The sequence below is a fragment of the Electrophorus electricus genome, chromosome 1 (assembly GCF_013358815.1).
Source record: "Electrophorus electricus isolate fEleEle1 chromosome 1, fEleEle1.pri, whole genome shotgun sequence".
NCBI lineage: Eukaryota > Metazoa > Chordata > Actinopteri > Gymnotiformes > Gymnotidae > Electrophorus > Electrophorus electricus.
Window position 1 is genome coordinate 8,590,614 of NC_049535.1, and position 21,887 is coordinate 8,612,500.

The 21,887-nt window shown below is 44.2% G+C and overlaps 3 protein-coding genes across 9 annotated transcripts in view; all 3 read left to right on the forward strand.

Annotated features, from left to right (window-relative positions):
* The first annotated feature begins 205 nt into the window (after positions 1–205).
* Positions 206–9,227, forward strand: ube2ka (ubiquitin-conjugating enzyme E2Ka (UBC1 homolog, yeast)). 4 transcript variants are annotated; one of them, XM_035533748.1, is made up of 8 exons: positions 206–588; positions 1,952–2,045; positions 2,730–2,788; positions 3,132–3,214; positions 3,746–3,845; positions 4,464–4,592; positions 7,117–7,214; positions 8,791–8,877. In XM_035533748.1, exons 1-7 carry the CDS (start codon positions 526–528, stop codon positions 7,165–7,167), a joined length of 579 nt encoding a protein of 192 aa, XP_035389641.1. In that variant the 5' UTR covers positions 206–525; the 3' UTR covers positions 7,168–7,214; positions 8,791–8,877. The 4 variants fall into 4 exon arrangements, with proteins under 4 accessions (XP_035389641.1, XP_035389632.1, XP_026851704.1 ...); XM_035533739.1 differs by lacking the exon at positions 7,117–7,214 and having other exon boundaries at positions 8,791–9,227; XM_026995903.2 differs by lacking the exon at positions 8,791–8,877 and having other exon boundaries at positions 7,117–8,502.
* Positions 9,228–10,259: 1,032 nt separating this feature from the next.
* Positions 10,260–16,016, forward strand: LOC113568718 (neuronal acetylcholine receptor subunit alpha-9-II). Of its 2 annotated transcripts, XM_035528072.1 has the most exons (7): positions 10,260–10,963; positions 11,092–11,478; positions 11,827–11,972; positions 12,985–13,139; positions 13,528–13,708; positions 14,195–14,545; positions 15,013–16,016. In XM_035528072.1, exons 2-7 carry the CDS (start codon positions 11,430–11,432, stop codon positions 15,772–15,774), a joined length of 1,644 nt encoding a protein of 547 aa, XP_035383965.1. In that variant the 5' UTR covers positions 10,260–10,963; positions 11,092–11,429; the 3' UTR covers positions 15,775–16,016. The 2 variants fall into 2 exon arrangements, with proteins under 2 accessions (XP_035383965.1, XP_035383956.1); XM_035528063.1 differs by having other exon boundaries at positions 10,260–11,478.
* Positions 16,017–19,501: 3,485 nt separating this feature from the next.
* The window catches only part of LOC113589360 (putative methyltransferase NSUN7), a 25,494-nt gene continuing 23,108 nt past the window's right edge, over positions 19,502–21,887 (forward strand). For 2 of the 3 annotated variants that reach the window (XM_035529765.1, XM_035529776.1), the window contains exons 1-2: positions 19,502–19,766; positions 20,427–20,855. In XM_035529765.1, coding sequence (XP_035385658.1) covers positions 20,477–20,855 — 379 coding nt within the window. In that variant the 5' untranslated portion in view covers positions 19,502–19,766; positions 20,427–20,476. Of the gene's footprint in view, positions 19,767–20,100; positions 20,267–20,426; positions 20,856–21,887 lie in introns of those variants that run through there. The other variant, XM_035529770.1, reaches the window with a different exon arrangement.

The window sequence follows — 21,887 nt, forward strand, 5'->3', positions numbered from 1 at the left end:
GCCCACTGCTCTCTTTATTAAAGAAAATGTAAAGTTTAGTCATCAGCTTTGGATTTTTTTTAAATAGACTTTAGGTACTTAGAAGTGTAGAAAACGTGTAGTAACCGGAAACGTGCAATCAATTTTATAATTCAACTGCATTTCATGCAGCGACGAGGACAAGGGCCGTGAAGCGTCACGTGATCCGTATTTTGACACCGGAGTAGTCTGTATGAAATGTACCGGAGGTATTCCCGAATCCCTTGAACTCTGTTTTACCGTTACGACAAAATCACGTTTTGCACTCCGAGAGGTCCTCGGTTTTGTTTACAGCGTTGATAAGTACTGTGTAACCGGTTTTGACTCAGTATCGTATACCGAAAAGTGTATTATTATTGCCACTGTAGTATTAAAAAGTGAAAGAGAGAGGGGGCAGATATCGAGAGAGAGATCCAGCGGAAGGGTTCATAGCTGGCTGTCGCTGTACAAGGCCCGACACCGCAGGTAGGTAGCGCTCGCCCCGGACGGTGAAGACACGGTTGCACTATGGCCAACATTGCTGTACAGAGGATAAAACGGGAATTTAAAGAAGTCCTCAAAAGTGAAGAGGTAAGTTCGGACACGGACACATCCATTCGTCAGGCACAGGATGGTCGAAACTAGCCAACTACCCCGCCTAACACGGCTGAGTACATTCAGACAGCTAGCAAGCAGTGTGGCTAACTAGCTAGCTTGGGTAACCCAGCCAGTGTTTAGCTAGCACATAATTTAACTTCGCAGTCTTCCGTTGTGTGCTAGTATTTTAAATACCACTGTACTTTACAATAAAAAACAAACAAAAAAACGTTACTTTATCTTCTGCTGTGGTGGCCGTGGTGATCTGTGGTGCCTTATTAGATGACTATTGTCCTAAAAACGCAGTCGGAGTTGCTGTTGCTGAATGGTTAGACATGGACAAGTTGAATGTGGTTATTTGTGCCGTTTCAGAGAACCCGGCTTAGCTAACAGGCTAAGTTTGGTAACCTAGCTACCTGGCCATAACCTGTGAGGGAGGGCAGGCCAATCTCGCTATTTCCTTAGTTGGTTAGTTAGCTAATCTAGCTAGCAGAGCTACATTCATGCAGAGCTCAGCAATAACTATAGGTTTAATTTTTTATTCAAACGTTGCATTCTTTTTGTACTTTTGTACTGCACTTTAGGATGATTAGCTATCAAGTAGCTAATAAAACCAACGGTAGCCACTGTAAACTTGGCTGCAATAAATCACGTGAATTGGTTTCATTAGTAAGCGGTTCAGATGCTTACACAAATGTGTCAGGTGAATGAATGTTAAGCGCTCCGGGTCTCCTGTCAAAAATGGCTTGGACTACTCGACAAACCCTTTATTTAGCGAGTTCTTGCAAAGTCCGTTTGGTTTCTAGTTAGCATAGCTAGAGCTAGCTTGTCGGCGCAACATCGGGGCTTCAAAGTGTCAGATCGCACCCATGATGTCCTAGCTCTGGTGACAGTAAAGTGTTTTTAATCTTTCCCCTGAATATTTGATAGCATTAACGACGTCTCTGCGTGTCCAGTAGCGGTACGAGAACAAACCCCAATGCGTGTTAAAACAGTTTACCGTAAGTTAGCTAGGTTAGTGTTACGTGGCTAGCTGTGCTCCGCACTTGTTGTTGACTACATGAAGTCAGATGTGTGCTTTATGTAGCCCCAAATGTTTAAATTATGTAACACGAAATTGAGTAGAATATAAGTGCAACTTCCAGTCCGACACCTAAATAAACCATTAGTTTTAAGACCAAGTTAAAACCAGAAACCATACGTCTTTGAGTTCCCTGACGCAGCATCAATGTGTTAATTGTTTACAACCACGTTACTTTTACTTAGTTATTAGCCTTGCCCGCTTTAGTTGGTGGTTATTATTTTCTTAAAGTCTAATAATATAATGTAATAGTAGCGTAATCCCTATTGTCCACAGACAAGTAAAAATCAGATTAAAGTGGACCTGGTGGATGAGAACTTCACAGAACTCAAGGGGGAGATTGCAGGACCACCCGACACACCTTATGAAGGTGAAAACCAGACACCAAGGCACCTAGCTTGGCCTCGTGGGCCACACCTTACCTCATGGGGAAATTTGGATGCCACAGTTAACGCACTGGCATTTCTGATTACATATCTCTAGCTGGAGTGGTGGAGTTGTTCAGCAGTGATGGAGTTCTTGGCAGAAATGTAGTTGTCATTCTGAGAAAATATTTATTGGGATAAAAACTTTCCCTCCCCAAAAAAGATGACGCCAACCAAGGTTAGAAGCCAGTGATTTGAAAGAACATTTACTGAAAGGACACATGAATGTATAGTGTAAATACATAAGGTGTGGAGTAGGAAAATAATAATTATTAAGAATTACAATAGTACAGGCAGTTATCATTAATCCTGTTATATTTAAGATATTATTGTTATTGTCCATTTTTCTTAGAATTGTGTTTTGCTTTGTTCTATATATTGTTCTTAACTTTTACTAGAAGTAGTGTCGAAACAAGTTTAGTAGCTTTCTGATGAACAGTGACACAGCTCACAGGAGAAAGGGCGGCTCGGGGGCTTGTTATTGATTTGGTTCTGGCATAATACTTGTTATTGATTGGTTCTGGCATTTCTGGATATTCTTTTGTTGTTGGTTTGTTTGCTTTTTTGTTTTCTTGTATTTTATGTGTTCTTTTGCATCATGTAATAATATCTATGTTTTTGGTCCTCAGGTGGTAGATACCAGCTAGAAATTAAAATTCCAGAAACGTATCCATTCAATCCACCAAAGGTATGTGTGCATGAGAGCTAGTCTAATGGGACTAATCCAGCTCTGCTGGGTTGACATGCACTGAAGTGTGTATCTTTGTGTCTGTGCAAAAGCATGTCTGTGTGTGTGTGTGTGTGTGTGTGTGTGTGTGTGTGTGTGTGTGTGTGTGTCCATTTGTGCAGGTTGGTTACTGGGAGACATTTTGAAAGAGAAAAAAGTAAAGTAAATATGGATGGTTTTAATATAACAGTTAGTCAAAGGGCTATAACGATTACTCTGCAAGTGAAAAATTACCTATAGGTTTTTATAAGTGATGCACAGTGGCTTTGAAAGAAGCTTTTCTTTCCTCTCTGTTTTATTTCAGGTACGGTTCATCACAAAAATTTGGCATCCCAACATCAGCTCAGTAACTGGTGCCATATGCCTGGACATTCTAAAGGACCAGTGGTGAGACATTTGGATGGATGATATATTTTCCATATTATGTTTTGGAGCTGTTCTAAGATAAAAGACCACACAGTATTCACATTTGCTCTATTTGCTTCACTTTCTAGTCTGTTAATTAATTAGTTTATTTGTTTATTTATTTATTGTTATATTTAACCATTTTCCTTGTAAGGAAGGTATTTTATTGTGCTTGCTTGCTTGTGTTTGGTAGAATCATAATAGCAGTAATACTGTGCTATATCTAAGTCTTTCACTGAAGTGTGCTGCTGTCTGAACCCCTCTCTGTCCCAGTGGAGGGGATTATTTTTTCCTTTGTCACTGTACTACTGTACATCAGCGCATAGCCTCCAGAGAACGGCAGCAGATTCTAAATATTAATGAGACGTAGCTGGGTTAATTTAGTATGAATTAGCATTTCTGATATTTATTCATTTGTTGGTGTTACTATCTTGAGAAGTGGCGTACCTTTTTAACATGAAAGACTTCTCTTCTGTACTGGCCTGCGTGTATCTGCGTGTGCCTGTATGTCAGGGCGGCGGCTATGACCCTCCGGACAGTTTTGCTGTCACTACAAGCCCTGCTGGCAGCTGCAGAGCCAGACGACCCGCAGGATGCCGTTGTAGCCAATCAGGTATGGCCTGGGTAGACTTAATTTGCTTTTTTTTTTTTTTTTTTTTTGGCGTCCGGTTCTGATTATATAGATACTGATCACCTGGGCTTGCTGGAAGGTTTTGTTATTGTGTGTCATTTAGTACTGGGTTAACTGATGGTATTGTGTACTTAAACAGCCTCAAATCTAAGACCTGTCTATCACAGTCAAGGCATTTGATGCATTGGGATAACATGCAGTCCATGACAAATACAGACATCACACAGACCTTTCTGTCATGGTAGTATGGTGTTCAGAATGCCTACAAACATAACAATTTGATCAGGATCATAGTATAATAATTAGGGACTTTAGAAGATGCTCACCATGGCTATAAAAGGAAGCATGACCCAGAGGAGCAAACAGATGTCCCACAAGAGCACTTGTAGAGTATGTGGTATAGGGTTAGATTCCCTCCCAGATGATCATAATCACACATACCAGTCTCAGATGACACGCCCAGATAATTCACTTTATACTGTCCATTTTAGGTCGCCACTATCAAAATAATTCCAGAGATGCATTATAACTGTGTGTTTGGTGTCCCTAGTATAAACAGAACCCAGAGATGCATTATAACTGTGTGTTTGGTGTCCCCAGTATAAACAGAACCCAGAGATGTTCAAGCAGACCGCACGGCTCTGGTCACACGTTTACGCAGGCGCTCCTGTCTCTAGTCCAGACTACACACGCAAAATAGACAAACTCTGTGCTATGGGCTTTGATAAAGTGAGTATCTATCACCTACACACAGGATAGATAAACTGATAAGAACAACACAAACACATACACAAGGTAAATCAACAGATAACACACACCCAGGGTAGATCAAGAGATGACACACACACACACACACACACACACACACCCAGGGTAGATCAAGAGATGAGACACACACACACACCCAGGGTAGATCAAGAGATGAGACACACACACACACCCAGGGTAGATCAAGAGATGAGACACACACACACACACACACACCCAGGGTAGATCAAGAGATGAGACACACACACACACCCAGGGTAGATCAAGAGATGAGACACACACACACACACACACACACCCAGGGTAGATCAAGAGATGAGACACACACACACACACACACACACCCAGGGTAGATCAAGAGATGACACACACACACACACACACACACCCAGGGTAGATCAAGAGATGACACACACACACACCCAGGGTAGATCAAGAGATGACACACACACACACACACACACACCCAGGGTAGATCAAGAGATGACACACACACACACACACACACACACACACCCAGGGTAGATCAAGAGATGACACACACACACACACACACACACACACACCCAGGGTAGATCAAGAGATGACACACACACACACACACACACACACACACACCCAGGGTAGATCAAGAGATGACACACACACACACACACCCAGGGTAGATCAAGAGATGACACACACACACACACACACACACACCCAGGGTAGATCAAGAGATGACACACACACACACACACACACACACACACACCCAGGGTAGATCAAGAGATGACACACACACACACACACCCAGGGTAGATCAAGAGATGACACACACACACACACACCCAGGGTAGATCAAGAGATGACACACACACACACACACACACACACCCAGGGTAGATCAAGAGATGACACACACACACACACACACACACACACACCCAGGGTAGATCAAGAGATGACACACACACACACACACACACACACCCAGGGTAGATCAAGAGATGACACACACACACACACACACACACACACACACACACCCAGGGTAGATCAAGAGATGACACACACACACACACACACACACACACCCAGGGTAGATCAAGAGATGACACACACACACACACACACACACACACACACACCCAGGGTAGATCAAGAGATGACACACACACACACACACACACACACACACACACACACACACCCAGGGTAGATCAAGAGATGACACACACACACACACACACACCCAGGGTAGATCAAGAGATGACACACACACACACACACACACACACACACACACACACACCCAGGGTAGATCAAGAGATGACACACACACACACACACACCCAGGGTAGATCAAGAGATGACACACACACACACACACACACACACCCAGGGTAGATCAAGAGATGACACACACACACACACACACACACACCCAGGGTAGATCAAGAGATGACACACACACACACACACACACACACCCAGGGTAGATCAAGAGATGACACACACACACACACACACACACCCAGGGTAGATCAAGAGATGACACACACACACACACACACACACACCCAGGGTAGATCAAGAGATGACACACACACACACACACACCCAGGGTAGATCAAGAGATGACACACACACACACACACCCAGGGTAGATCAAGAGATGACACACACACACACACACACACACACACACACCCAGGGTAGATCAAGAGATGACACACACACACACACCCAGGGTAGAGTGGTAGCTCAGTGGTTAAGGTACTTGTAATCGGAAGGTTGCTGGTTCAAGCCCCACCACTGCCAAGTTGCCGCTGTTGGTCCCCTTGACCCTCATTTGCTCAAGGTGTACTCATTCATAATTGTAAGTCGCTTTGGATAAAAGTGTCATCTAACTGCCGTAAATGTAGAGTAAGGAGTAACAGCACACACACAGGGCAGATCGAGGGATAACAACACACACACACACACAGGGCAGATCAAGAGATAACAACACATTTGTTTTAAAGGAGTATAACAAATCATAATTCAAATGTCAAAAGATGATGGTACTAACTTGCTTTGTATTTTAAAGAGCAATGTATGATACATGTATGATACTGGCTGAGTGGTTTTTGTGTTGTTGATTTTATTGTTTTGGGCTTTAAACCAGCCTTTGCAATTGCAATCATTTGAACAGAAGCAACATAATTAGCTTTTTAACTACTTATTTATTCTGTATATTTATTGTTTATTATTATTGATTAACTAGTTAATTATTATTCAAGTCCTTTCACTTTTTAAACTTTTTTATTTAGTTTTCTGTAGCAAACTGCCTCAGTTATTGAGAGAGAAGCACTTATAGAAGTTTGTCAACAGACCCTGGGCAGTAATGCACTTTCTTAGGTTACAAAGGCAAGAGTTCCAGACAGTCGCAGCTTGGCTAACTTCGTTCCCACTGAAGCAAACACTTAACGAGTTTTAATGACAGGTGATATTACATTTACAGCTTTTGGCAGACGGCATTGTCCAGATCTACTCACAGAATGACCTGACCTGAGCTGCTGTGACAACAGGAGTTCTTGATGAGGACTATCAGTTAACATGGTGAAGCAATTACAGTTGAAGTCCATTTTTGTTCAGCCAAGGCAGGTTTGATACAGAAGACACACAAGCAATTAGATTTATTTATAGCAAATAGAATAGCTAAAATAGCTTAATTTGTAGTAGCAGTTATTATACACTTAATGGCCACTTTATTACAGTCACCTGGCTTTTCACGATTGGAGCTTCTCTGTATGTAAATTAGACACATGACCCCTGAATGCAGCATAGATTTAGTGTGGATCAGTTTCAGTGAGAATCTGTGTTAGAATGGGAGAATTAAGTGGGAGAATCGAGTGATTCTGAACTAGGCATGGTCATCAGTGCTAGAATAGCTGGAGACATTTTTTCGGTGAGATCAAGAAAAAAACATCCAACAAAAAGGGACCTTGTGGACATAAATGACTCGTCGACGATGTGAAGAATCGTTCTGATGAACAGGTGGTGGACACTAACGTGTCCAAATGCACAACTTGCCGTTCCTTAGCACAGATGGGCTATAACAGCAAACAACCAGTCTGAGTGCCACTGCTAAGGGAAAATGAAGACTCCAGTGGGCAAATGAGCACAAAACCTGGATCACTGAACAGTGGAGAAACATCACCTGGTCTGATGAATCCAGATTTCTGTTGCACCGTGCTGATGGGAGGGTCACAATTTGGCACAAGCCTCGTCTGGGATGAGGTAGAACCGTCTGTTCATAGCATGTCGGCGAGAATCTGTCCTGTCTGCATGGGCCAAGCTTCCTGCAGAACAATTTCAACACCTAGTTTAATCTGTGTGATGAGGAATGGCTGGGGTTCTGAAGCACAAAGGAGGTCCAACATGCTTGTAGACAGGTGAATAATTAATAAAAAGGCCATTCAGTGTAAGTTAGCAAGTGCATTTGCTAGCTTAGATATAATTATTTATGAGTGCAGCATATATGGTCATATATGGGACTGCTAACTCTTTGGCAGACCTGCTGCTTTGTCGTACAAGTCTTGTAAGATTTTATTTCAATGTCAAACCAATTTAGTGGAGTAAAAGCAAGTAGTAGGGAAATTTAAGTTTTTCATTAGATTTTGTTTTTTGCTTGTTTGCTCCATGGTTGGGTTTTAGGTAGCGGTGGTTAGCCTGGTGGTCGTGTTTGTTTTTAACAAAAGCATATTTTCTAGTGTTATTTACTTTAGCACAGCTTTGGTCAAGAGAAGTTCCTTATATGATGCATCCTTTTCTTGTATTGTAGCTCAGTGGTTAAGATACTTGGCTTGTAATGGGAAGGTTGCTGGTTCAAGCCCCACCACTGCTAAGTTGCCACTGTTGGGCCCCCTGAGCAAGACCCTTTACCCTCAATTGCTCAAGTTGTACTCAGTCCTAATTGTAAGTCACTGGATAAAAGCGTCAGCTAAATGTCATAAATGTAAATGTATTATGACCAGTATCTTGTGAGATCCTTCTTGTTCCTCTTCCTGCTAGTTGTTGTCTTTGATCTTTCTTGTTGTTCTTGTCAAACGTAACCCAGCAACTAGTTTGCTGTGTCTGTTGCTCTAGACTTGGTGTGACATGGGAACCCCCCCCTCCCTCCTTTTGTTGTCAGAATGCTGTAATAGTGGCATTGTCGTCAAAATCCTGGGACGTGGAGACAGCAACAGAGCTGTTGCTAAGCAACTGAACCCAGCCTGAGGAACACAAACACCACGCCTGAGACCACAACCACCAGTTCCCCCATTAAAGAATTATAACACCACCGCCAACTTTGTACCAGACCTGGACTCACTACCTACATGGGCAAAGTGCACCTAAATACTCTCGAACTACAATGTCTTTGCCAGTTCTTACTGCCTCTCTCGCTCTCTCTGGCTCTCACTCCCTTCCCCCCACTTGCACACTTGTTCTGTTCGTGACTTCTCCAAATTTCTTAACTTCTTGACCTGTTTGGCTGTCCCACATGTCACTGACTTCATCTCTCTCTTTCGCTCTCTCTCTCTCTCTCTCTCTCTCTCTCTCTCTCGTGCTCTCGCTCTCTCTCTCTCTCTCTCGTGCTCTCTCTCTCTCTCTCGCTCTCTCTCTCTCTCTCGTGCTCTCTCTCTCTCTCTCGTGCTCTCGCTCTCTCTCTCGCTCTCGCTCTCGCTCTCTCGCTCTCGCTCTCTCGCTCTCGCTCTCTCCAGTTTGGTTCCTTGCACCCTTTTCTTTTGGTTCATATGTGCCTTTCTTTTGAACCTTGTCAGTAAAGTTCTTTCTTTTGGTTCATCACCATCATCTTCCTCCACGCCCTCAGACTTGTCATATGACTTGTGCCCTGATGCTGAACTGTTGGACTGTCCCAAACTCCCAACATTTTTGCACAATCAGTTGAGCCCTTTGATGTGGAATTACATTTTTACGATGACAGTAAGTCAGACAAACTCAGAAATAAGGTGGATAATACACACACAAACACACAGCGCTGTTTTAATCAAGACTGGAATATAACTTTTAAAAAAAAAAGAACAAAAAGAAAAAAGTAAAACCACCCCACTGAACAAAACAACTGCTGTGGATATGTCAAGGAAGAAAAAGATTTCATCTGTAAATAAAGCTATTAAAGTCTGTATAAATTACAGCAATGTGTTAATGCTTTTATTATTATTGTTTTAAAAAAATGGTAAAATAAACAAATCCATTTTGTGGCTAAAGAGGCAGTTGTCCAATATGTGAATTGTTTTCTTTCCAAGGAGGTAATCTGGAATTTATTTTTGCAGCGTGCACTGTTTTAATCTAGCAAACTAACACATAATGCATGAGGGGAAATCTAATGTCTTTTTTAGGAAATCCGAGATTTCTTTCTGCTGAATTTCTTGCGGATTGATAATATCCTGTCCTCCCGAAGTTGAACTGAGGTAAAAATCCTGCTTAGCATGAGGGCATATGGCAGCCACTAGAGCAGATGTTCAGAACAATACAACCACAGCTCCTGCTGCCAGGTCTGTTTTATAGGCTCAAGAAACGTTGGCGAAGTAACCTCCCCGCCCAGCAGAGGGCTGCCGTGCTGGAACAGGCTTGGGCTCGGAAAAGGACCGAGGAACGTCCCAGCGCTGCCACACATGCGAACATACGATACACGTAAATGCTTACTTTAGCCTTATTTCGCGTTAATGAAACGGAATGTGAGGTATTTCTAGGGTTGAATAATTAAGTGGTCATGGCTTAAAAAGGGGTTGTGAGGGGGAAGTAAATGGGGTCAAGCGCAGAGAAGCAGAGCTCTGGCAACGAGGTCTCAACAGCCAGACGGAAACAAGCAATTCGCGAAGATAAAAAAAAAAAGCACGTCGGTCCTCTTGCATGAAAAAGTGGACATACATAAAATAAATAACTTATTCTAAAGCCTTTATTTTGGCGTCCTTTATGGAAAAACGGGAATTGGCTCATCTACATTTAAGATCCTGTCGACTGAATATGTGTTTGACGTGGGCGAGGTGAGGTCAGTTGACAAAGCGGTGAGTTTAGAGATCGGTCAGCGACGGAGGAACGGGCAGATGGCTCATCAAGGGCACGCTGAGACGGACGGGCTCTGAGTTCACCTTATGAGGGTGTGTGTGTGCACCCCATGCTGAATGAGCACCTGTTATCGCTTTCGAGGCGGATTAGGTGGCTTTAGTTTCACGACGACACCAGTCTTGACAAAAGTCCGTTTTGTAGTGCTCTCTTTTGGAGATCCGTATCACTGCGCGCTTTTTATCCACAACTTCAGTGGGCAGAAGAAAACCCAGGGCAACGCAGTATATTCACACGTCAGTCAGCATTTCTGGAAACTGTTTATCTCTAAATAGCGTGAATTAGTAGGCCAACTTATTTTCAGGGGGCAGTTGTAATTAAATATCTTTTAATTCCACCATTTCCTTCACTTGCAATTTTGTAGGCCTATCACGCTTTTTAACTGCAGCACGGTCCTTATCTCAGTCCCCATCTCGTCATCTCTGTTACCTGCCTGCTCGCCCACCTGCCATGCGCTTGACTGACAGCTGAATAACCGCACTGCCCGATGAGGCGGCGCGCTCCGAGCGCATCTGGTTTCGTCCTGTATCCTCAGGCCCGCCATGTGATAGCCCGGGGTCCTGTTCCGTCTCTGAGTACGACGCCTCTTTCAAAAACATTTCATGGAATGGCCCACTCTCCCTAAAAGGTATAACTGGGAAGTGTGTGCTTGCATTAGGCCTCTCCACATTCTAAGCATCGGTTTGAATCTCTCTCTGAGACATGCACTGGGCGACCTTACTGGTGTGTTTTGCGATGCTGTCGTTGGACGGTAGGTGTTTGACGCATGTTTCCTCTTATGAATATATCCTCGAACACATCTGTTCTCTAACAGCTCGGGGAAATTATTATGGTAGGAGAGAAAATGCTTTGGTGAACTGTCTCTGAAAGCAGTACTCAGCTAGAGCGTTTGTTCTATGTTATAGTCGTACAGTTGCTTGGTTTCTCTTCATTAATATTTCCAGAATAATCACTTTTAGACTAGGTGGGGTTTTCAGACAGTTTATGGTTCCTCCTAACAAAATTCCATAATAAATGGGGATTATATTTTTCCTGCTTGAAAAATTAAATCAATAACTGTTATGTATGATGTGTAAGATGTGTGTGTTCTGGACTACAGACGTTCACTGTGCCCAGGGACACTATGCCCAACAGCTACTGAATGATCTAATGGAGAATTATTCTAACGCTCTGCGTCCTGTGGAGGATATGGACAAAACACTCAATGTCACCCTGCAGATTACACTGTCTCAGATTAAAGACATGGTGAGTTACACACACACACACACAAAAAATGCACACACACATACACGCACACACATGCACGCACGCACGCACTCACACACACACACACACACGCACGCACTCACACACACACACACACACACACACACAGAAATACACATCTCCCTTAAGGAAACAACACACAGGTGTACAAATAGCATATATTAGAGGCCTGACATTATGATGAGAGAGAGAGAGAGAGAGAGAGAGTGCGGGGGGCTGAGCAAGACCATTAACTGCACAACTTGAATTCAGTCAGAATTGTAAGTTGCTTTGGGTAAAAGTCTCAGGTAAATGTAGATGTATAGTGGGTAGTGTAGACAAGTTATTACATCTCATAAACTGGAGAGGTGCTGTCTCCTCTTACACTTTGTGCGAGAGCTGCCGGAGCAGTGATGACATCACTGAGGTGGTGTCAATAATAGTCTCCATCCTCCTCTCCATCTGCGTGTGGGGCAGACTGACTGGGACGGGCAGGGTTTCACTGCCCTACTGACTCCGCCGTTGTCTTTCATCTCCTTATATAACAGCACACATAGAACTGCACGCAGCTGCGTGTGTGTGGGAGGAAGCAGTCGTGTATGGTTTGATCAGAGAGAGAGAGATAATGACCTGAGAGAAGTAATGTGTGTGTGTGTGTGTGAGCACAGATCTCAGGTCTCAGCTGGTGTTGTTTGGCTGAACGGGTGTGTATGAGGGCCACTGCGTAATATAGCATGTGTGAGTCACTATCAAGTGATGTTGTGCTGTGAGCATGCTGACCTCATACAGACCAGATCAGTGTTCCCTGTGTGTTCACGTGATCCAACCAACAAATAAATTCAATCAAATTAATGCAAGCCAGTTTTAACCATGTCTCATCAAGGTTTCATCAGTTATTTTTTTTAAATATATGTTTATATAATGTGCTTGATATAGTCATATCAGCTCAATTGCGATATGTATCAATGTCATTATAATATTTTTCTATCTGGATTTGGTCCTATGGGAACAGGATGAGCGGAACCAGGTGCTGATCGCATATCTGTGGATCAGGCAGACATGGTATGATGCGTACCTGAAGTGGAATAAGAACGAGTACGATGGCCTGGAGGTTATCCGCATCCCCAGTAGTCTCGTGTGGAGGCCGGACCTAGTGCTGTATAACAAGTACGCCAGTACGTTCACACACACACACACACACACACACACACACACACACACACACACACACACACACACACACGACCACGCACACAAACATGCACACATACACATAGACAGACACTCGGAAGATAGACTAGCTAGGAAAACATAAATATATTATTTATATTTATATTATATTTATATTAAATATATTATATAAAGATCTTCAGATTCATCAGAAAGGATTTTTCTTCAGTCTTCTCCATTATAATAACTTTGTGTATATGTGCACATGTATCTGTGTGCTCATGAATATGTGTGCATGCGTATGTGTGTGGGTATATGTGTGAATGTGTGTGTGCGTGGCCATATGTGTATGCCTGTGTGTTTGTGTGCATGTGTGTGTGTGTAGAGCTGATGATGACCTCCCCGGCCCGGTGGACACTAATGTGGTGTTGCGCTACACTGGTGAGATCACGTGGGACGCTCCAGCCATCACAAAGAGCTCATGTGTGGTAGACGTGTCTTACTTCCCCTTTGACAGCCAGCACTGCAACCTCACCTTCGGATCCTGGACCTACAATGGCAACCAGGTACACACACACACACACACACTCATAACCCCGCCTTCAGACCTTGGACGTCAAGGACCAAGGTATGCATGCACACAGATGCTTCCTTACACTCCTCTACAACGCTGACTTCCCATCTCTAACAAACACATAGGAAACTAATGAGAGGGAATACAGAAAAAAAGTGAACTGGATAATGACAAGTTTTCTGTTCTATTTATTGCCATCTCATATTTTAAACTTCATCTCCTTTTTATGTTAAACAATTTCTCATATTTATGTCAAACATTTCACAAATTTTTCCTTACATTCCTTATTAGGCAGCACTTCTACCAGTAAATGTGAACTAATATTGTTACCTGCTAACTGACAAGTTAGCTTAAATTTGCGATTAGCAAAACTAATTTGGTTGAACTGTCCTTTTAAAAGAACCGAAACCCTCATCCTAGCAAGCCAGTCCCCCTAATCCCCTCCCCCTCTACCGCTGGGGGCCACTCACTCCCCCAGGTGGACATCACCATGGCGATGGACAGCGGGGACCTGTCGGACTTTGTGGAGAACGTGGAGTGGGAGTGCCGGGGCATGCCAGCAGTGAAGAGCGTGGTGACGTACGGCTGCTGCTCGGACCCGTACCCAGACATCACGTACACGCTGCTGCTGAAGCGCCGCTCCTCCTTCTACATCTACAACCTGCTGCTGCCCTGCTTCCTCATCTCCTTCCTGGCTCCGCTCGGCTTCTACCTGCCCGCCGACTCGGGCGAGAAGGTGTCGCTGGGCGTCACCGTGCTGCTGGCGCTCACCGTCTTCCAGTTGGTGGTGGCCGAGAGCATGCCTCCGTCAGAGAGCGTGCCACTCATTGTGAGGGGGGGGGGGGGGTGAGTGGGGGTGTGAGTGGGGTGAAGGGGGGGTGAGTGGGGGGTGGGGGATGAGAGGGGGGTGGCCGGTCGCGGCGCAGCATGCGAGTGTAAAACCACACGCCTTTGATTCGCACGCTTGGTGGTACTGCCACGTCCTCGCTTGCACGTTCGTGCCCGTTGGGGACGCGCTCGAGTTTGTGTGTGTGTGTGTGTGTGTGTGTGTATATACAGGCTTCCTTGATAGATATAACATTGCACTGCCTCAAATGTCTGTGTGAGTGTGTCATCAAGACAAATGATCAAAACAATACATTCATTCAGATCATTTGATTCAGACTTGGAATTAGTTTATGTCTTTTGTGAGTGATTCACTAACAGAATCAAGTTAGTAACTGACTCAGTGTTTCAGTGATTTCAGTGTTTCAGTGTTTACTATGTCAGTGGGAATGTCATTCTCCTGTCATCTCAGGTAAGTACTACATCACGACGATGACGATGGTAACAGCATCCACCGCTCTCACCATCTTCATCATGAACATCCACTTCTGTGGCACCGAGGCCAAGCCCGTGCCTCACTGGGCCAAAGTCCTCATCATCGGCTACATGAGCAGGGTCTTCTTCGTCTACGAGGTCGGCGAGAGCTGTGCCTCGTCCCCGGGCCAGAGTGAAGACGCGTACAGACTCCCCTCCCGGAACCGTCAGCGGACGGAGACCCGGCCACACCCGGGGCGGAGGGGACAGCGCCAGCCCCAGACATACGGGAAGACGAGAGGCTCACAAGGGGCGGGGGACAGCCGGCCCCGTAGCCCTGACCGCCAGCCCCACGGCCCTGCCCACCAGCCTCATAGCCCTGCCCACTGGCCCCAGTCATTCCTCTGCTCTCAGACCCCCAGGAAGAGGGAGAGCGTCGACAATGACAGAGGTCTGAAGAAGGCCGAGGAGCCCTGCTGTCCTGACGACAAGAAGCCACCTGCTGCGTCCGTGACCTCTGACTCCTGCGTGTTTTGCGGTCGTCCGAGTAGCGGCGGTATCCTCAGAACGGTCAGCGGCGACCGGAAACTGGTTCGGAACATTGAGTACATTGCAAACTGCTTCCGAGAGCACAGGTCGACCTGCCTGAAGGTGGCAGAGTGGAAGAAGGTTGCCAAGGTGATGGACAGATTCTTCATGTGGATCTTCTTCGCCATGGTCTTCCTCATGAGTGTGCTCGTCACGGGCAGATCGTCCTGACGACGTTTCTGCATTTATTTTTTTACCACACTCTTGTCAATGCCATGAGCAGTGGTGTGTAAACATATAGTTTGACATATACCAGAGTGACTGCTGTGTAAACAAATACACTAATTATAAACTGTGCTCGGCCAATCTCTCATGCCAAGAAATTATAGACTATTTATCTAGGCAGTAAAACACTATGTAACATATACAATAATGCAAATAAACGTTAATACAAGGTAATAAAGTAAAAATAATATTGTGGTTTGGCTTTTAGTGTGGTAGCAATGATGTCAAACACACTGAAGCAGATTTCAACCTGACAGACAGGACAGATCCACACCGTCAACATAAACAAAGCTGCATGGGCTCACCTAGCAGGGGCAACAGCTTGGAAGACCTTACCAAGGGGCCACATTTTCTTCCTTATTGAGCAATTGAACATTTATTGCTTAACCCTTTACAGCAGTCTGTACAATTGAATTATTCACAGTGTATCAAAAAATTACTCTATTGTCTTCTTAATCCTCCTCTTTTGTCATCAGCCATACTATGCAATGCCTCTCAAAACATTACAAAAACTATATTTATACATTCTGAATCTCCACAAATATACCCTATGTGGCACCATGTTAAAGAATATATTCAGATATATCAGATATATTGCTTGGGAGGTCTAAGACTTATGCACAGTATTAAACATGTACTTTATGTTACTGTGCGAAATGTCAGAGCAGACAATAGCTATAAAAATATAAAAAGCTATAAAAATATAAAAAATTTATAAAAATAAAGGAACACAACTTTCTGGAGTGTATGAGCAGACTGCAGATTTTATTATGTCTATTAAAGTGTGGACAGGTACATGCACACATGAACATTCACACACATCAAACTGGTACTGATTGTTTATGGCAGGACAGATCCTGACTGTTTATGGCAGGACAGATCCTAAATGTTTATGGCAGGACTGGTACTGACTGTTTATGGCAGGACAGATCCTGATTGTTTATAGGGGGACTAGTACTGATTGTTTATGGCAGGACTGGTACTGATTGTTTATGGCAGGACTGGTACTGATTGTTTACTGGCAGGACTGGTACTGAGTGTTTATGGCAGGACTGGTACTGATTGTTTATGGCAGGACTGGTACTGATTGTTTACTGGCAGGACTGGTACCGAGTGTTTATGGCAGGACTGGTACTGATTGTTTACTGGCAGGACTGGTACCGAGTGTTTATGGCAGGACTGGTACTGATTGTTTACTGGCAGGACTGGTACTGAGTGTTTATGGCAGGACTGGTACTGAGTGTTTATGGCAGGACTGGTACTGATTGTTTATGGCAGGAATGGTACTGAGTGTTTATGGCAGGACTGGTACTGATTGTTTACTGGCAGGACTGGTACTGATTGTTTATGACAGGACTGGTACTGAGTGTTTATGGCAGGACTGGTACTGAGTGTTTATGGCAGGACTGGTACTGATTGTTTATGACAGGACTGGTACTGAGTGTTTATGGCAGGACTGGTACTGAGTGTTTATGGCAGGACTGGTACTGATTGTTTACTGGCAGGACTGGTACTGACTGTTTATGGCAGGACTGGTACTGATTGTTTATGGCAGGACTGGTACTGACTGTTTATGGCAGGACTGGTACTGAGTGTTTATGGCAGGACTGGTACTGATTGTTTATGGCAGGACTGGTACTGAGTGTTTATGGCAGGATAGGGCGGCTGAGAGGGGGACCTCACTGTGAGCATGAACAGTAGAGCGATCTTCTGCGCTGCACCATGGAGCTTCCCTGGGACTCATGTCCTGCAGAAACATCCTGCCTCACAGCTACGGGACTCTAGAGCACAACCAAAAGCTCCAGGAACGTTCACTGGGCATATTGGCATTTGGCTGCTGTCGTTTTCCTAACATCATGGTGATATGAGCAGCAAAATTGGACTTACAAAAAGAAACTCTTTTCATCTATTGGTGACAGTAACATAGTTTTGATAAATTATGCTTTCATAAATGATACAGCTTGGTCTCCGACAGTTTTTAACACAGTTACAAAAACAATAACTGAGCAAAGGGGGAAATATCACAAGTGACTCCTTTGAAATGATATTTTGCTGCATTAATAGAATTCTTTGTGGTACAATTTGCATAGAAGTGCTCTTATCTGAAAGAAAGATGGGATTAGCTCATCCGGTGAGGCTGTGAATTCATAACTGCGTTTACGCATGTCTTCCACTAGAGGGCAGCACACTCGTAATCGGGAGACGCATAAAGCATTGAGAATTAGAGCATGCAGTAACTGAACTTGTAAACTAGGGTGACCTTGCGTCGTCTTTGGGATTTAGGAATATGTCCGGGGCAGGCCAGATAATATGCCTTACTTTCCTTTTTTCTTTTTTTTTTTTTTAAGTTTACCTTCTACATGATATTTTGTGTGGCGGCTTAACAAGGCCTAGAAATGCCCAAACACAGAGCTGACAATGAGACATCAGACATCCCACGCAGCAAAATCTCATGAGCGAGTGAGAGAAAGACACACACACACACACACACACACACACACACACACACACACACACACACACACACACACACACACACACACACACAGAGGCGTCAGGGAGCCCCCACTAAAATGCCAGGACAGGTGTGATGTCTGTGCTGTGAGTGTTTGGCTGGTTTTCGCGATGTCAGTGTCGTCTGTGTAGAGCATGCATGTGACGCAATAACTTGACATACATCAGTCTCCTTACGCCGACACCCCACCTCTATTAGACGTTTACGTCTAATAATACAGAAATGAAAAACAAATGTGACACAGTTATAGATGTGGCCAGTTTGTGTGTAAATCTGCATTAGACTAGATTCCTACATGTGGATTGCACATCTGTCTTATTAAAAGCGCATTTCAAAACAGCATGATCTTTTAAAACAGATGGATCTTCAGGAGAGTATAACTGAATACATCAGAACTACTGTCTAGTGAAGTCGTGGATTTCTATTGCGACTTTTTATTTTTTATTTTATTTTATTCAATTTTATTTGTACGGAGAAGCTGAATGGAGAAGAATAAGAGGAGTTTCTAGCTATATAGGCTCTGAAGGCTACTGTTATTGGTCCAGTAGGTAAGTCTAATAAACTTGTTAAAAGTGGTTATTTAAAAGCCCTGCGCAAACGGATCAGCGGTCTCCGCCGCTCGCAGCCAGGGGCTCCCGGTAGACGGTGATCTTTTTAAACGACGTTAGTACTGAAGGAGTGCTGAATTACAGAAAGGCTTTTTGTCAGAAGGTATTTTAAATAAAAGATTCCACCTGCCTCTGATTACACGGAGATACCACGCACAGAATTCGGCTTGTTCAAAAGTAGGCGTGATGTGAAAGAAATGATCATACTAACGTAATTCATTCGAAATACTCATTTAAAAAAACTTTGAAAAATGTATTTAAAAAAATATATATTAAAAAGTATTTAGAGCCCAGTTCTGCGAAAGCAACCGTAAGGAGGTTGGTAAGTGTGGTCTGCCAGTATTGGTGTATTGGTAGTAACTTCACAGGCCTCCTCGATACGTGTTTGGGGTTTTGCATTTAATTAGACAAAAATAAAAACAAAGAAAGCGACATGCTATTTGCATCCTGACACCGTCGACCCTCCGCACCGAGCCCCCAAATACCCCCGTATTGCCATACCGTTACCATGGAAACCACAGCTTCCCACCCCAGTGTGCGCCTTGTGTTCTGGAAATGTCGTGGTCGTCCACAGGCGCTAGTTTCCCTTGTTAAGAATCTGTTGGGGAAACGAACCGGTTTAACGGACGTTTAACGGAGGTTTAACGTTACCGGAGCGCTAAACGACACGCTCATTTATGCCCGCCGGGGTACAGGTAAAGGCTGCCACATCGACACTGCAGATTAGGTCAAACGTTAACTCTAGTTTAGCTAACCTAACCTAGCCAGGCAGGCAGAGTCTTCGTGTCTGGACAAATATTTCTGCTGCCTGTTTGGTAAGTACAGAGCTTTTTCATTTCGCTCTCGAATGTAACGTTAGTCGAGTTCATTTGTGCAGCTGGATCGTTTATCTTTAGCGAGGTAAATGCGCGCTGTCCCACTTATCCCAGCTAACTTAGTTTATTTACCTAACCGTCGAGCCCGGAGGTCGAAAAAGTGCAGAATTGCTTCATATTTTGAAATCTGTTGCTGGTTCCAAATAACAGGCATCCGACAGCTTATCTGATACCCGTCAATGCTTCTCAGGTTTGGTTTCTGATGGTTTTGCGCCGATCTAAACCAGTGGCAGACGTGTGTCGGTGTGGATGCCCTTGTGTCCGAGCGCTGGGGAGAATCACACGCAACCGCCGTTTCACATGCTACTGGAGAACTGTCATTAATTCGTTAGCTACTGTTTGAAGTCTTCATTCTTGGGCTTGCTCCACCCTTTAAGCCTGTTTTAATAAATATGGGGACCTATTATATATGATATAGCCATCAGACATCGCCACGACTGGTATTAATTATTTATACTTATTTATAATATTCTAACAGATGTAGTTTGATATTATTAGGTAAAACAGGACAAAGAGAGATCACAGTGAGTGTGTGTGTGTGTGTGTGTGTGTGTGTGTGTGTGTGTGTGTGTGTGTGTGTATTCATGTCATTTCTCCAAGCATTCGCTCATTGGCTGTGGAGTTTAAGGTTCCATCCTGGAGAAGGCAGGATGTTCAGGGACGGGCCCGACACTCCGCACCCTTCCCGCTCCTCATCCCGCTTTTCCAAACACGTCTCCCACGTCTCCAGCTTCAAAGCGCTCTCCCTGGTGGAGCGGCGGAGAGAGCCTCTGGCACCCCCAAGCCTGCAGTCCTACTGCCCCTCCGCTCAGCCCCAGCCGGAGGCAGCTGCCCCTGGAAAGGCTCCGGACAGCTTCCCAGACTACGTCTACCTCCGAGCCGCTGCCATATTCCAGAGCTTGCACCAGGAGAAGGCCGCCTCCCACCGCCTCATCAGTTATGGGACAAGGTCAGAGGTCAAGGTGCCAGAGGTCAAGGATGAGGTGTTACATCGCTTGGCCTATGAGTTGGCCTTTAACACACTCAAATGTAAGTGAGAGCAAACATACTGAAATGGTTCATTAGCCATTTCCATGAAACTGAAATGATTAATTGAGCCCTTGCAACAAATAATATAATAATATTATTATTATTATCATCATCATCGTCATTGTTATTATTATTATTCATAATAATAATATAAATAATTATTATAGTTTTCTTTTTAAATGTCCACATGAATGAAGAAAGGTAAGTCTAAATAAAGCATTTTTAGCATTTAAATGTAATTTTAATGTAAAGGTTGTACAAAATCAAAAAATAAAAGAACTCATTACACAAAAGGGGAAATGGCTGATATATGATTTTTTGATCAGTTAATCTCCATAGGGTAACTCTTTTGCTAAGGTGATAAAGTAGCTTGTTCCTGTAATTCTATTCATTGGTAATATGCTTGCAGATGGGCATGTTCTGATGTTGATGAGTTATCAAAAGGAGATGAGTTGCAGAAATATGTCTATGCAGAAAATGCAGAAATATTGTCTATGAAAATTTTTGAGATATGGAGAGAGAGAGAGAGACCTAAGGGGCCAGACCATTGTCCTTTGGAAAGGTCACAGTGTGTGTGTGTGTGTGTGTGTTTGTGCACTTTGTGCGTGTGTGCATGAGGGGGTGATTGAGTTGAGGTCTGATTGGATGATTGAGGATAGCAGGTCAAAGGCTGGCATACCTAGGCAACGTCTCACTGCCCACAAGGCGGCCAATCAATCTGGCCAATCATCTGCTGTGCTGAGCTGCCTTAGGGGATCTATGCTGTAAAGCAGCAGAGGACTGGTGACCATGGTGATAACGGCGATGAGTAAAGGATGTGGCAGGCAGAGGGCTCGATCTCTCCATCTCGGCTTGGAAGGGAACAGAGAGACTGAGTCTACTCACTCAAGAAGCCTCGTGGATTTACACCAATCCCTCGTTTCCTACGGCGCCTCTCTGCCACCCTGCTCAGCAGTGCCCACGCCAACCTCCAGCAGCTCACGAATGTGACTTCCGTTAGCAGAAGCTAAACGTTAGTCCCTAGACCCGAAT

Bases quoted from the DNA above. Each gene is read 5' to 3' on its own strand.
- LOC113568718 (XM_035528063.1), top strand. From the start codon at position 11,430: ATGCACTGGGCGACCTTACTGGTGTGTTTTGCGATGCTGTCGTTGGAC. The intron at 13,709-14,194 runs GTACACACACAC...TCACTCCCCCAG, and splicing joins GGACCTACAATGGCAACCAG to GTGGACATCACCATGGCGAT. The intron at 14,546-15,012 runs GTGAGGGGGGGG...CCTGTCATCTCA, and splicing joins CAGAGAGCGTGCCACTCATT to GGTAAGTACTACATCACGAC.
- ube2ka (XM_035533739.1), top strand. From the start codon at position 526: ATGGCCAACATTGCTGTACAGAGGATAAAACGGGAATTTAAAGAAGTC. The intron at 589-1,951 runs GTAAGTTCGGAC...TATTGTCCACAG, and splicing joins AAGTCCTCAAAAGTGAAGAG to ACAAGTAAAAATCAGATTAA. The intron at 2,046-2,729 runs GTGAAAACCAGA...TTTGGTCCTCAG, and splicing joins ACCCGACACACCTTATGAAG to GTGGTAGATACCAGCTAGAA.